The sequence below is a fragment of the Fundulus heteroclitus genome, chromosome 12 (assembly GCF_011125445.2).
Source record: "Fundulus heteroclitus isolate FHET01 chromosome 12, MU-UCD_Fhet_4.1, whole genome shotgun sequence".
NCBI classification, from domain to species: Eukaryota; Metazoa; Chordata; class Actinopteri; order Cyprinodontiformes; family Fundulidae; genus Fundulus; species Fundulus heteroclitus.
The window spans coordinates 27,547,526-27,561,410 of NC_046372.1; the positions used below are offsets into that span (position 1 = coordinate 27,547,526).

The 13,885-nt window shown below is 39.7% G+C and overlaps 1 protein-coding gene across 2 annotated transcripts in view; it reads right to left on the minus strand.

The window, feature by feature from the left end:
• The window catches only part of dapk1 (death-associated protein kinase 1), a 96,036-nt gene that overhangs the window by 27,323 nt on the left and 54,828 nt on the right, over positions 1-13,885 (minus strand). For both annotated transcript variants that reach the window (XM_021307190.2, XM_021307189.2), the window contains exons 9-14: positions 10,424-10,469; positions 10,182-10,271; positions 7,800-7,892; positions 6,084-6,203; positions 5,060-5,158; positions 2,681-2,779 (exon numbers count right to left, since the gene is read on the minus strand). In XM_021307190.2, the coding sequence (XP_021162865.2) occupies positions 2,681-2,779; positions 5,060-5,158; positions 6,084-6,203; positions 7,800-7,892; positions 10,182-10,271; positions 10,424-10,469 (547 nt within the window). The remainder of the gene's footprint in view (positions 1-2,680; positions 2,780-5,059; positions 5,159-6,083; positions 6,204-7,799; positions 7,893-10,181; positions 10,272-10,423; positions 10,470-13,885) is intronic.

A 13,885-nucleotide genomic window follows, 5' to 3' on the forward strand; every position in this document is an offset into this window, starting at 1 on the left:
TATGGAGCACATAGTGTAACAGTGCTGCCCCTCCCCAACCTGTTGCTGCATACGTTGTTCAGAAGAAAAACTAAAATGACTCTTTATAAATATCTCCAATAGCGAAAAACAGATCACCATGGTGTAACTATAGACGCTCGATGCATTGCTTTAATCATGCTAGCGCTGTTTATGCTAGCGCAGCTACTAGCAGCACGGCTAAAGCTGCTGAATGCAGGATGCTAACCTGAGCAGGGAGCCTGACTAATTAAACTCATTTTAACTTGTTATAGTCCCATTTTTATGCTATAAGAAGCAGAACTACAACAGGGGATATTATGCTGTGTAATAAGCAGACTTAAAACTATTGTCTTAATATTTTAGATCCCAACATTCAAAGCAAGTCAAGATGTGGGCGACATTAGTAGAAAAGCATGCTACATTTTGGCAGCAGTTAAAATTAGTTTTAGGGTTAGTTTTCTAGCTTGAGCTAATTTGTTGGTGTTATATTTGTTTTTCATATCATTGTGTGAAACTCAAGGATTTAGCTCAAAATGTATAGTTTGGCCATTTAAATAAAACTCAACTTTTTGAATATTAATTTACAAGATGAAACCTAGTTTAACAGATTTACACTCTTACTTTAAAGTTTAACAGTAAATCAGATGTTATGCAAGTTATTGATGTTTGAGTCAAGGTTGACCAAAGTTTTTAGAAATGCTTTTGTAAGTTTTTGTTTAACACAGGCTCTTCCCTGTTACTGGCAAACTACACCCTGGATGATGAGTTTGCTTGTTTGTGCGAGACAGAGCCACTTAGAATAAAATCTAATGGATACAAAATACTTTGTAGAACTCTTAAGTCATCCTATATTTCTTTACATTTAGCAGTCAGACTTTGGTGTAATCTTTAAAGTGGTCTTGATCAATAGTTTCGCAGACTCTCTGACTGGCTTTAAAAGTTAACCCTGAACTCTTCAGTTATTTTTAGTCAGGAAAACTCTGAGCTGTGAATCAATCAGAAATAAAATGGTTCCTAAACAGAAATGAACCGCTGACTTGTTACTATTTGCCCAGTTCATTAGTATTTCATTTAAATCTATGAAAAACATCAAAGTTAACACAGTTTGGCAAACACAAAAGGGGATTTTGGCTTCAACAAGGTAATATTTGGCAACAAAACTCTGAAAAGCAAAGTTACCAGCAGGAGTGATTTAATTAGTAAATGAAGTGAGAAGCATGGTGGTGGCAGCATCATGCTGGGGAGGTGGTGTTGTGCTCCGGTGGCTAAAAGGAAGCCCGTTAAACTGAGTTGGCTATATGAATAAAGACACAGCCATGGTTACAATAAATTGTTTAGATCAAAGCATATTCGTGTGTTCAAATGGCCTAGTCAAAGTCTAGAACTAAATCCAGCTGAGAATTGGTTATGGGACTTGACTTTGTTCATAAGTTTCCATCAACGGTTTCTTATGCGCATTTTGAAGCATCGCATTAGAAATGGTCGATGGAAACGGCAAAAGTCAAATTAACTAAAATTTTGCAACACAGTTTTTATGCTCGTTCAGGTGGTTTTTGACTTTTTAGAAAAACAGTAAATGTGCAAAGGAGGAGTTGGAAACATTTGTGGAATCAGTTCTGCCATAGCAAACATTTACCTCACATGACTGATTATGGAGCCAAAATAGTAGCTTTAACATTTGCAAATATAAAATCAGCTGTTTCTGCTGCCGGCGTCTGGTACGTGTGAACTGACAGAGTGACGTCTGATTGGTAGGAACAAAAATCACTCTGCACATCATTAAAGCCTCGCTCCATCACTGCTCTGTGGTCCATGCTAGTTATCAGCCTCTACTTCCTGTTTATTACAGCCAACGTTATGCTGCGCGTCTCCTGGTTAATTTACTACAAACCAGGATATGGAAACACGTCTGATGTGAATTTTCTTTTATCCGATATTTTAAAAGTTTGCTCAGAATTTTACATGAGAATTGGAAACGGCTACAAACACCCTTCCTTCAGTTTCACTGAGCTTAAGGTATATTTCAAAGGAGTTCGTTAAGAGCTGATAAAACTTAAACTGAGATTACAGTCAGTGGTTTCACAAAGTATCGGCTCAGCTGGGCTGAACTTAAATGCGTGTCACTTTTAAATTTTTCTAGAATTAGAAACCTGAAAACTGCATCATTTCAGTTCCAGCTCACATTTATAGACAACATGTAGTTTATTTCTTATTTGGTCTGACAGGGACACCTCAGCTGGCTGAAAGTTATGGTGAAATAAACTAAAATCTTAACGATCCCTGGACAGGGCCGATGTAATAATGGGGAGAGAGCCTGAGGTGCAGATTAGCTCTGGTCTGGTGGATCAGGCAGACGAGGACGCGGCGGCTAAAAATCGTTGCAGAGGCTGTAAACTGCTTCTGTGTGCCAGAGTGAGCGCTGTGAAGTGAAAGCCACACCAGCAGCATCAACACCCCCCCCCCCCCATCTTTCTCAGTCTCCATAGCAACGACTATCAGCTGCTAAACGCCAGCGGAGCTTCTCCTCAGGTGTGGATGGTTTGTGGTCGTTTCAGAGCGATGCTTCTCAGGAGGTCTGCAGGCTGGCAGGAGTAACTGGAGTAGTAGCAAGGCCGTGTGCTTTAATGTGTGAGACATGCAGGCATGGGGGGGGGGGGGGGGGGGGGGGGGGGGGGCTCACCTTATCTTGGACATCCAGAGGGCATTTCTTTTCATGGAGGAATCTCAGGGTGTCGACGTGGCCGTGTCTGGCGGCGTAGTAGATAGCGTTGGCTCCGCTCTGCAGGTTGCAGGGAGAGGAGAACATTTCAGGTTTTATCCCAAACATCCAGACATCACACCGTGTTTCATCAACGTCCCGCACCCAGCCGCATCAGTCAGGGTGCTGCTATGGTAACGGAGCCACATCTCATCTTATTGTGCTTAATTCACACATCTATCATCCTGACAGCTCAGGAATGATCCCCACTAAACAACTCTGTGTACCAGATGAAGCTTCAGGGGATGAAAGGTGGGTCAAATGTATACATACACCCACACTGAGATTTGGTTACCGTACCCTAGTAAACTCCAGAGAAACCACTCAAGGTCCTGGAAAGATTCAGACTGGATGTGTGACCTCTATTTAAGGTCCATTCAGCTGGAGGTCCCTTCTAAAGCCTTCGTTAAGGTTGGAGCCTTCAAAGACTTGTTTCAGCTCCTGTCCCACTGAAACACCCACTAGTGTCCAAGTTTAACCCATTTGACCCAATCAGTCACTTTTCAAATTGAAAGAAACCGGTTAGTAGGATCAAGAACAACTTTAGGAACAATCCTAATCTGGAAATGATGAAAACAGCAGCGCCTCAGTCCACGCGTAGCTAGTTTCATCTTTCCATGGACGCATGGGGAACCAACTCATAGATCCAGATCGATACCTTCCTTTAAGCTTAGGGTTTACCTTTTAACCCTTGTTTAAAAGGTGGAGACGAGTTGAACGTTGGTTGTTGGAACGTTTTCTGGTCAGAGGAGATGAACAATCAGATGATTGAGCCGTTTGGCCACAGTGGCTGAGAACATCGGACCACCGGATGCTGAGCTTAACGGTGGCAGCATCATGCTGTGGGTCCGTTTCCACTGGTGCACTGTGAGAGGTGGTTCAATAATAAAACCAGAGAACTACACAGGTCAACTCTTCAGCTTCATTTCCAGTCAGAAACTTTCTGGTTCAAACTGGGACATAACTGGGTGAAAGGACATTGATTCTAAAACTGTTTAAAAGTTGGATCAAACAGGATCGTCTGATCAGACTGGATCAAAGTCCAGCCTGAATGAGTCCAGGACCTTGTGGATAACATAAATTATGCAGTTTATCTATAATAACTGCTGAAAACGTGTGGACTATGCTGTGAACCTGTGACGATTACCAAACTTATTTCTGGAAGCTTAAGTTTTGTCCTTTCCTAAAAGCTAAAGCGCTCTTCATGCAGCAGAAGATGCCGGTCTACCGGATCCTTCCAAGAAATCCTTCCCAGAACACAATTTTCCCAGAAAACCCAAACAACCTCCACATTCTTGCTTAAAGTAGAGATGTCACGGTGTCTGCAGGAGCATATTACCACCAAAATAAACGCTGGATAGGAGAGAAATTTAAAACTCAAACTCTAAAACTGTTTCAGATACTCTGCAAATTTTAACTCTATACTTAATCAGCTCCATATAGACTAATAATCTATGTCCACTGACAGCATTGGCCACATTTGACTCCTTCCATGAATCACGCTGCAAAGTGATGCATAAAGACGAAGGCAACACGACGAGTCCCTGGACTTGATCTGATGTTTGGGTTTTAAAAGCTGGAGCTGGGTTCTATTTTCCTTATTCTCACCAGTCAGACTCCGTTTTCCTGCATCTGCTTCAACGCTTTACTCAACCATACACTTCCTCAGCGGACGGGCCAGTGTATGGTTCAGTTTGCCTTTAGGTTTACCTAAAATATTCCATTTATAATAACAGAACCTAAAGATTCTCATCCCTGATCAGCAGCTTAAATAGGAAATATGGTTCCTATAGCCTGACTTCTCAGAGTAAAACATTTGTTTAAACCATTATGATCATGATTTTACTACAAATCTCTGATGGATTAAGTCTGCTCCAAAAAACCCAAAAAGAAAATAAATCATAAACCTGCATCCCAGTTTGAAACCTATCAATTATTCTTGGTATCAAAAAAAAAAAAAAAGATACCTTTAGTCTTTTTCAACTAATTGTATTCTAAATAATTTAAAGAGCAGACATCTTAATAACGATTAAACTTAATCTCTTTTTACTGATGAATATTAGAGTCAAAAATAAAAAGCTAAAGTGAACTCCTTTGCCCCTTTCAGGATATATCAGATATAAAATACCTGATATAAACAGGTTCTCCCTAAGCGAGTTAGTTTAATTGAAGGCAACGCTGTGTGCTGTTTGCAGCGAGTTTCTCTTCACTCCACTCTGCAGTTTTAATGCGTTTAATTGGCGTCTAATAAACTCCACAGCTGGAATCAGAATCACGCTGAGGACAACAAACAGGTTTTACCTTGTCATTAGCCTGGATTTCTGCCCCTTTTCTCATCAACACCTCGATGATCTGAATGTTGCCGCAGCCGGCAGCAATCAGCAGCGGAGGCGTCCCATGCTGCGATTAAAACAAAAAACACACAACGCTGCTTTTAGTTTTATTAGGAAAGAAATAAAGGAGAGCTTCTTGTTCAAAAGGTTTTCAATCCTTAGAGACCTTTTAGTCCAAACTCCCTAAATTGGACCTTGTTTGTATCTTTTGCTGCAGAAATTGCATAATAAAATGAAAGAAAAGTTGAACTCCTGGCTGAAATTAATGATGTGTCAGTTAATTTAAATAGAAAACTCAAATGCAACTCTTACCCAACAGGGTTTTAAACTTAATTTAAAGGAAAGCAGGGTGTAGGAATATTGTTTCAATATCAGTGAATGCAATATTGCAAGTGCAGCACTACCTAAATGTAATATTTGTTCAGACATATTTCAAGAGTCAGACACTAAGCTCTCCATGGTAATAATACATTTATTCAGTTAGATGGACTGACTGCTGACAACCCACGTTTCACCTGAGATACTTCAGCTCATGGAGAGTTGTGGGAATTTATTAATAGGTAAATAAAGAAAGAGTTAAGAAAATGAGATTATTCTCTGAAAAACTGGATAAGAAACTGAGGAAAATCCATAAAACTGGCAGGAAAGAATAATCAAACATGTAAAATACCCAAATCTTGACTCCTTCACTTGGGAGAAGATATCTAAGGATCTTTTAATTTGTCTAATCTTAAACAATGACGAGCAGAATCACTGGCTGCACTAGTTTAGTCAGTCTCCTGTGACGTAATAATTCATTCATGGGAGGAACGTGTGATTAACTTTGTTTTTTCTTCTCTGCAGTAGCTGATAGTTAAAGGTCTAAAATATTTCCAAACCAAAAAAAACCCATTAAGGCTAAATTCTGCTCCGTGGGATGAAATGTTTGTGGATTTTTAAAAACTCGGCTTCTATAAAGTTAGTGGGATGAAACAAAGTTGGTGGAGAGTGACCTTGTTGGGCTGGTTGACGTCGTAACTGTTTAACGAGCCGAGGAGATGCTGCAGGCCGGGAACGTTGTCGTCATTTATGGCGTGGATGATGGCCTTCATCACAAAGGAGTCTTCCTCATCCTGTTCAGCCAGAAAAACAGACGTAGGTAAATTATTCTCCTGATCTTTCACACAATCCTCTAACCAGCTCAATCTTAGTATCGCAGCTTTATGAGGAGCAAAATTAAGACCGTCAGCAACTTGTGACCCGGCAACCTTGAGCAAAAATCATTTGTGGAGCTCAGAAGTGGGCTGTGATGCTCTGCTGCACAAAGAGATGAAGAGCAGGAAGGATGGAGGAGGATGGAGGAGAGGAGGCTAATGTGGCGTTTGTTCAGCCAAGCTTGACGCTGCAGCTACATTCCTCACCATAACCTTCCTGCTGCAGAGTAAAGCTCCTCAGAGCGCTGGGAAACGACACAGACGCAGCTCTCTGGCTAAAAAGGCCATGTTGGGGAGGAGAATGTCATTTTCTGATTGCCAATTACAAAGAACAGGATAAAAATGTTAAAACTACTGAGCCCTGAATCGCTTTAGCACATTTCTACAGAAGCGAAAAGTAACTTTACATTTTAAGAGTTCATTGTTTCTTCTTCTACTAGTTTAGTAAGATCACAAGATGCCTTTTCACTGCTGGGAAGCTTTAAATGTTTGCTGCTTCTGCTGCTGCAGCAAACATTTAAAAAAAGATGAGATGAAGTTTGCAAACTTAAGATGCCAAACAGACCTAAACAAGTGCAAATCAGATAATTACATGACTGAAGTAGATTTATTTCAGTGATTATATTGAAAAAGTGAAATATAATCACGGTTGACGGTTATCCATCAGGGAGCTATTTACACCATCACTGCTAAAGACGCTGACCGTTGGTAAAAAGTCACATTTTACGGCATATTAAGGGAAAGTTGAGTGGAAGGAAGAAGAGGATTGCACAAGCACCAGGGTAGACTGCAGCCTCCATAAGAAGGCGTGGACTGCAGCTGCAGACGGCCACATTTTAGCAGAGATACGGTGTTTTAATGTCTTTTGCTTCAGTTTTAAAGACTGTGGAGCATATTTGAAGAGTCATTGCAGACTCGTTGCTCTGAATAAAAAGAAATAATGAACCAGAGTAAAACAAATATATCTCTCTGTTATGGAACCTGCAGTTCAGAGTTTAAACTAAAGGAGGCGTTATAAGTCCAACCAGCACAGACACAAGGAAGTGTGTGAGATGTGGCTTTGGTCCTCAGCGTTCTGTAAATGATTAAGCTTCTAACAGCTTTAAGATAAAAGGGTTAGTGTGTCACGCTCCGTTTACAAACCGACTCATTCACTGATAAAACCTCAGAGTCCAGAGCGGTGGAGCTCACTCCGCCCAGCAAAGAGCTCCCAACAGGCCAACAAACCCGTGACCTGCAGCCCGTTGGGGGGGGGCTGGAAATATCAGAGCTGCAACATAGAGCACGAGGTCTTAATGAGCAAATCCACACCAATGAAACTAAGATAAAGTCATTAAGAGTCCATTTGCCCTGTTTACACAGGCAGCATGGTGCAGATAACAGCAGGAAACCTTTGGGGTCCTTAACGGCGTCAGCAGCAGCAAACAACTAAACTGCAGACTTTGCTGTAATGTAAATTAGATACGCTGGCAGCGCCGCCATGGATGAGGAAGAGGAGCCAGGTGTGGGTCTTACCAGCGTGTCGTCGCTGCGGGCCACGCTCATGTTGCTTCTGGACAGGAAGGAGCGGGACAGCCGGTTGCATAAGGAGATGAGTCGCACCGATTGCTGAGGAAACAACGAGGACATGTGGTCATAAGTCAGGCTCAAGTCAGGCTCAAGTCAGGCTCAAGTCAGGCTCAAGTCAGGCTCAAGTCAGGCTCAAGTCAGGCTCAAGTCAGGCTCAAGTCAGGCTCAAGTCAGGCTCAAGTCAGGCTCAAGTCAGGCTCGAGTCAGGTTAGAGTCAGGTTAGAGTCAGGTTAGAGTCAGGTTAGAGTCAGGTTAGAGTCAGGTTAGAGTCAGGCTAAAGTCAGGCTAAAGTCAGGCTAAAGTCAGGCTAAAGTCAGGTTAGAGTCAGGTTAGAGTCAGGTTAGAGTCAGGTTAGAGTCAGGCTAAAGTCAGGTTAAAGTCAGGCTAAAGTCAGGCTAAAGTCAGGTTAAAGTCAGGCTAAAGTCAGGCTAAAGTCAGGTTAAAGTCAGGTTAAAGAGCATCAAGCAGACATGCAGCGTGATCTCCTTTTCTTTACTTGATGCTTCACATAGAACAGACCTTCACAGAATAAATGTATGTTGCATTTAAAGCAGCAGTGTCCAAACTTTAAGCGGAAAGTACTCGCCTTTTTCCCCCCTTTGTTACGAATCTAAAAATATTTGCTATATTCTTTCTGTTGCCTCCTCAAATATGACTAAACATGATTGTTTTACATGAACTTTTCTTTGTAGAAAATTGATCTGTAAATGAGTTTACAAACCAAAAAGAACAGAAACAGGTTTAATGTGAGCGATGGCAGACTGCTACCAAGGAAAAGTTATTCTGCTATAAAATCAGAACAAAATGTAATAAAATATCTACTTCATGTTGTACCTAATGTTTTCCATTTTAAGATTTTAATTAGTCAGTGAAAACCTTGCTAAAAGGTCTTTAAAGCGAGTCCGTCTCCATCCAGTTAAGTTGGGATGGAAGGGGCCGGCCACATAGCTACACGGGGCTACAGGTAGACCCCAGACTGAAGGTAAAATCTGTTGGGCTCTTTTTGGCATTAAGACAATAATTCTTATTGCCACATTGCCAGACAGGACACAAAGAAAAAATCTAAACGTTGTTTGGTAAAAACTGTTTAAATCAGAAGATCCGTAGCCCCACAGCATCATGCTGCCACCACCATGTTTTACTGTATGTATCACTAATGTTTTTTAGTTTAACCCTGTTATAGCAGGACATGCTCTAACAGGGTTCTGGGGGATTCTAGCCGGTCCTGGTTGCTTCCTTTGGTAGAAAGGGCTTCTGTCTTGCTATCCTACATCTTAGTCCAGACATATACACGGCAAAATGGAACCAAAAGTCAGCAAAGTTTTATTAAAATTAGTGCATTTCTTCCTTAATTTGAGCAGCTAAAGACTATTTGCTAATGGGAAGAGTATTTGTACCCCTAAAATAAGATAATTGGATATCCTGATCTTGAAAAAAAATAAAAACTCATCTCCACCTTAACTGCAAAAATCTTATTCCATTGGCAAATTGTATTTTTCCTTAATTTGAGCAGGTAATTAAGACTCGTTTCAAGAATATTTTACTCATTTTTAGTTTCCTTTTTGCAGTGTTTATACAGGATATGGTTCTGGGTACAGAATAAATCCAGTCCTTGTTGGATGTTGCTGCAGCTTCTTCAGCGTTGCTCTCAGGCTAATTGCTGCCTTTTTCATTTTTTTTAATCAGTTTTAGAGAATCCCGTTTTTGCAACGCCACTATTCTAATTAACGTTGACCGACTTTACCGTATTAATTTAGATTTTAATTTCCTTTCTAACCTTGTTCTGACTGATAGCTTTAAACAAAGAAGTACTTCTTACTCTGACCTGTCTGCAGGCTACGGCTTTAAGGATGCAAATGAGAGATTTTATGACATTCCAACGGAAATTAAAAACCTTCTGACAGCTTTGCTTTTAAGCTGAACTGACCTGGACATGTCGGGACTCATCGTATTTCACAAAACCACCCCACATTTAACAGGGAGGTGTACATTATTTAACTGGGTTATTTTTAACCAACCATAGGGTAATTTAACCCAGCAGGATTATAAAGTATGTGGTCTTTGTAAATGTTGCTTTACAGATAAACTCATGTTAATAAAATGCCTGCCTTTAATATTAGGGTGACGGTGAGAGAAATATGACAGAAATGCAAACTAGTGATAAACAGTTGATGTGTTTTCACAGCCTGGATGCTTTGCTGGGAGCAGATAATAAATCGATGCTTTAAGTCAACCACAGCAAACAGGCAGCATCAGGTATAAAGTGGAGAGTCACGCAGCAACCAGTGCTTCAGTAACAATGTTTTTAAGGCGTGAACAATTGCTTACTTTCCATTTTCTTCGAGCTGCAAACTTCTTAAACTTTTCCATGTTGACTGCAGACTCCTTCCTGCTCAGGGCTTGCTGGGTGTCTTTTGGCTGATTTCACAAACAGGATCAGGAAAGAAGGGAATACAATTTTAGCCTTCAAATCAAAACATTTTAGTAGAAAGTGCTGCAAAACGAAATTTCACAGGAAAATGGATGTTTTAGATTAAATAAAGATTATCTAGAGAGAAGCAGAGTGTAACCTTTATCCAGGGATGCTGGAGCGTGTCCTGGATCGTCATTCTCTTTCTGCACACAGAGAAATCAAAGATGAAAAAAAGAAGTTACCATTTTTGGGAACAGTGTGTACAAACAGAAGTACGAACAGAATCCATTTTTAACAAATAAATGCTGTTTTGTTTTTCACAGGAGGAGAACATACCCTCATCTCTGGCTTGATTAAAGATCATAAAACAAAAAATGAGCCAACGCCACCTGAAGGTCGACTTTCTTTATCGTGACTTTATCTTTTCAAAGTCATTTTTTATCTTTATATTCTACAAACCAACTAGTGGATTTCAGTTCTTATGAAAAATGTAATCAGATCTTTTAAATATATACTTTTCTTTTTCCTTAACCAGTAGGTGTAGCCCAGGGGTCTGCAGCCTGCAGCTCCGGAGCCATAAGCGGCTCTTTGGACCTTCCCTCTGGCTAAAAGTGATAAACTATACAGATATAATAAATGCTGGTTTTATCAGTGTTTTCAGGGAATAATCACATTTAATTTCCACAGCAGAATGACTCTGAAAGTACCAGTAATTGTTTTCAGACCTGTTTTTCTACCATTTTCTACTATTCACTTTATTTATTTTACATAATTTTCCATAAATATCAAAATTCTAAATAATTGTATCTGTCCTCATTTGGCAAAGATTACATTTTTTTCCTCATTATAAGACTATAGAACAGAAATAAAATACTGAGCATTTTAAAATGATTTGTTACAGAGTCATATTCAATAAATCAGAATTGGCTTAATTCACTAAATTAAATGGATGTTTTCAAGCATTTTTTCCTGTTAATTATCATGATTTTCTACTTGCAGCTAATTACTGTGAATGCAGTAGGCATTCACAGTTCTTGAGATCCTGTTTCTCTTTATTCTTTATTCTTCTTCTTCTTAGTGTTTATTCTTCCTAATGCGTTTTTACTGTTTAAAGTTTGATTCGCTTCTCCTCCTACAATTTTTCTCCGATTTCAACCATTCAACTTTTAAACTATTCAGCTTCTTCTGGAATGGATGGCTATGTCTTTTTGTACTTTTAACTCTTCAACTTTTTAAAATATTCAGCTTTTTCTGCAAATTTTCAGCTTTTTTTCTCCCATAGGAAATGAATGTAATTCACTAAAATTCCGCTCATTTCAGCTGCTTTTTGACACCTTACTGCTTCAGCCTACTTTCAGCTAGAAACGCCATTCAACTTTTAAAATGTAGTGATATCTTTCAGCTATTATGGTCTATTTCAGCTTTTTCATATCTTTTACCATTTTCATATAGTACCTCCTTAAAATAATTTTGCCTTTTCAAGAAATTCAGCAAATAACATGCGTTGCTATGGTTGTCAAGGAGGCAGTTATAGAGTGCGCACTCTAGAAATTCAATAAATTCTTCATCTCCGAACAACTTCTTCTCACTCGCTCAATTTTCAACCTATCCACATAAATTATACATCAAAACATAGGAATTTTTGTCTGGATTCAGGAAATGTAACCCTCATTGGTGTAGCATTTATAGATTTTTCGCAAATCACCTCAGAGCGACACAAACCCGAAACCTCCCCCATTCATTTCCTATGGAGCGGTTTTGAAAAATGACGTCTGAAAATCCAAAACATCACACGTTTTCGCATCGTCGCTACTCCTAAACCGTTTGATGTACAGGCATGAGACTTTCACATATGAATGTCCCAACCCTTCTGGCACTCACAAAAAAGGAATTTTGTGGATAACTGTTACGGTTTTTCCGCAGGAACAATTTGTTCGGGAGTAGCGAATGTGCAAAATCCTGAAAATGCTTTAGAGCTGCATTGTTCCACATGATCCACTTTTTTACATCGTCGCTGTGCCTACACCGATTTTTGTACAAACATAAAAATGAGCAACATAGTCCTCAAAAGCCTGCTGATACTCACAGTGAAAGAATTGTTTTGATATCTCTTATACTTTTTCAGCTAGAGCGATTTGTTCGGGACTGTTTTTAGAGGATTTTCCAAATTCCTTAATAACCCCCTTTAGATCATAATTTTTTACGTCTTTATTAAACTTTTTCCAGCAAAAAACGATAGCTTTTCTTCTTCCCCTATCCGTTACGAACTAAACGCAGAAAAAATAACGTCTCTACCATTTAGGGATCAGGAGATATGAAGCGTTGTTCGGGGCAAAGTTCTCCATTATAATCCAATGGGACTTATTGTGAGCAAAGTCTCTGCACTTCGGTAAACTGCAGGTGTGTGAGTGAGTTTCCATGACGACGGAACTCTGAGGGCCAGAGGGAAAGGCTCCATTGAGATAGAATGGCAACTTTCGACGCTCACCGCAGTTGCTGTGATTAATGTAGGAATCTGAAATTCGCACAGTCACTTCCTCTTGACATTTTAAAATTTTCAAGTGACTTTCAGCTATATGTCATTTTTCTCTCCCATTTTGGATTTCACATGCTTTCCTATTGGGCCTTTGCTTCCAACAGGACCTGGCATGATGCCCAGACACGACCCAATTGGCCAATACAGCACCACCCACCTGTGGGAAATGGCGCTACTGACCATTTTGGTCAAATGTTGAGTTCTGGGCCCAGATGTGGTGAGGCTGAGTTGCTAAAGGAGGCCAATCTGACCCATGAATTTTGGTCACGTTTGGTGACATTAAGTATTGGCACCCCTATTTGAGGCACTTCCCAGTACAGGATTTGGACCAAACTGACAGAGTACAATCACCCGGTGATCCTGAGCACAACCATGTTAGCGGCTAATGGTTAGCATGTTGCTAATTGGAAGTAGCTCTAGGAAGCTCGGACAAATTTCTGCTTTACAGAGTCTGTACCTGCTTTATACAGAATGCTCCACAATAAGTTTGGGCCTCGTCACGTAAAGCATCTCCAAGTTAGGAGGTGTCAAACATCCAATGCTTTTCAATTGGGGCGAAACCCTTTATACTCCCTAGAAATGCAGGCCCACATATGGCTACAGTATATTAAAGTTTGAAATTCTACTTCTGCTTTGTTAAACGATTCAGTGTTTAGAATGAGTTAGGAAATGTTTGGTGCCTTTCCCTCAATTTTTTTTCTTCTAATCATTCAGCTATTGTTCTTTCATGTTCAAATTCTTCAACTCTTTCAAATTCTTCAACTTTTTCAACTTCTTCAATGCTTTTCAGCAATTTTTTCTCTTCTTCAAAGATCTTCTGCATCTTTTGCTCAATCATTCAGCTATCTGCATTCACAGTGCATTTTCGCAGGAAATGCAAATTTTTCTAGTTAAAATCTGACATTCAAGATTAGAATATTACATTAGATCAGTAAGAATCATTTTAATACAGAAATGTAGACTTAATGTTATTCTCAAAAGGTACTTTTAATCTGACAAATTATCTTAATCTGAGCGTATATTAGTTTTTTTTTTTTTACTAAGACTTGCATTTATCAAAAATTCAAAGTTGTCCATTTTCAA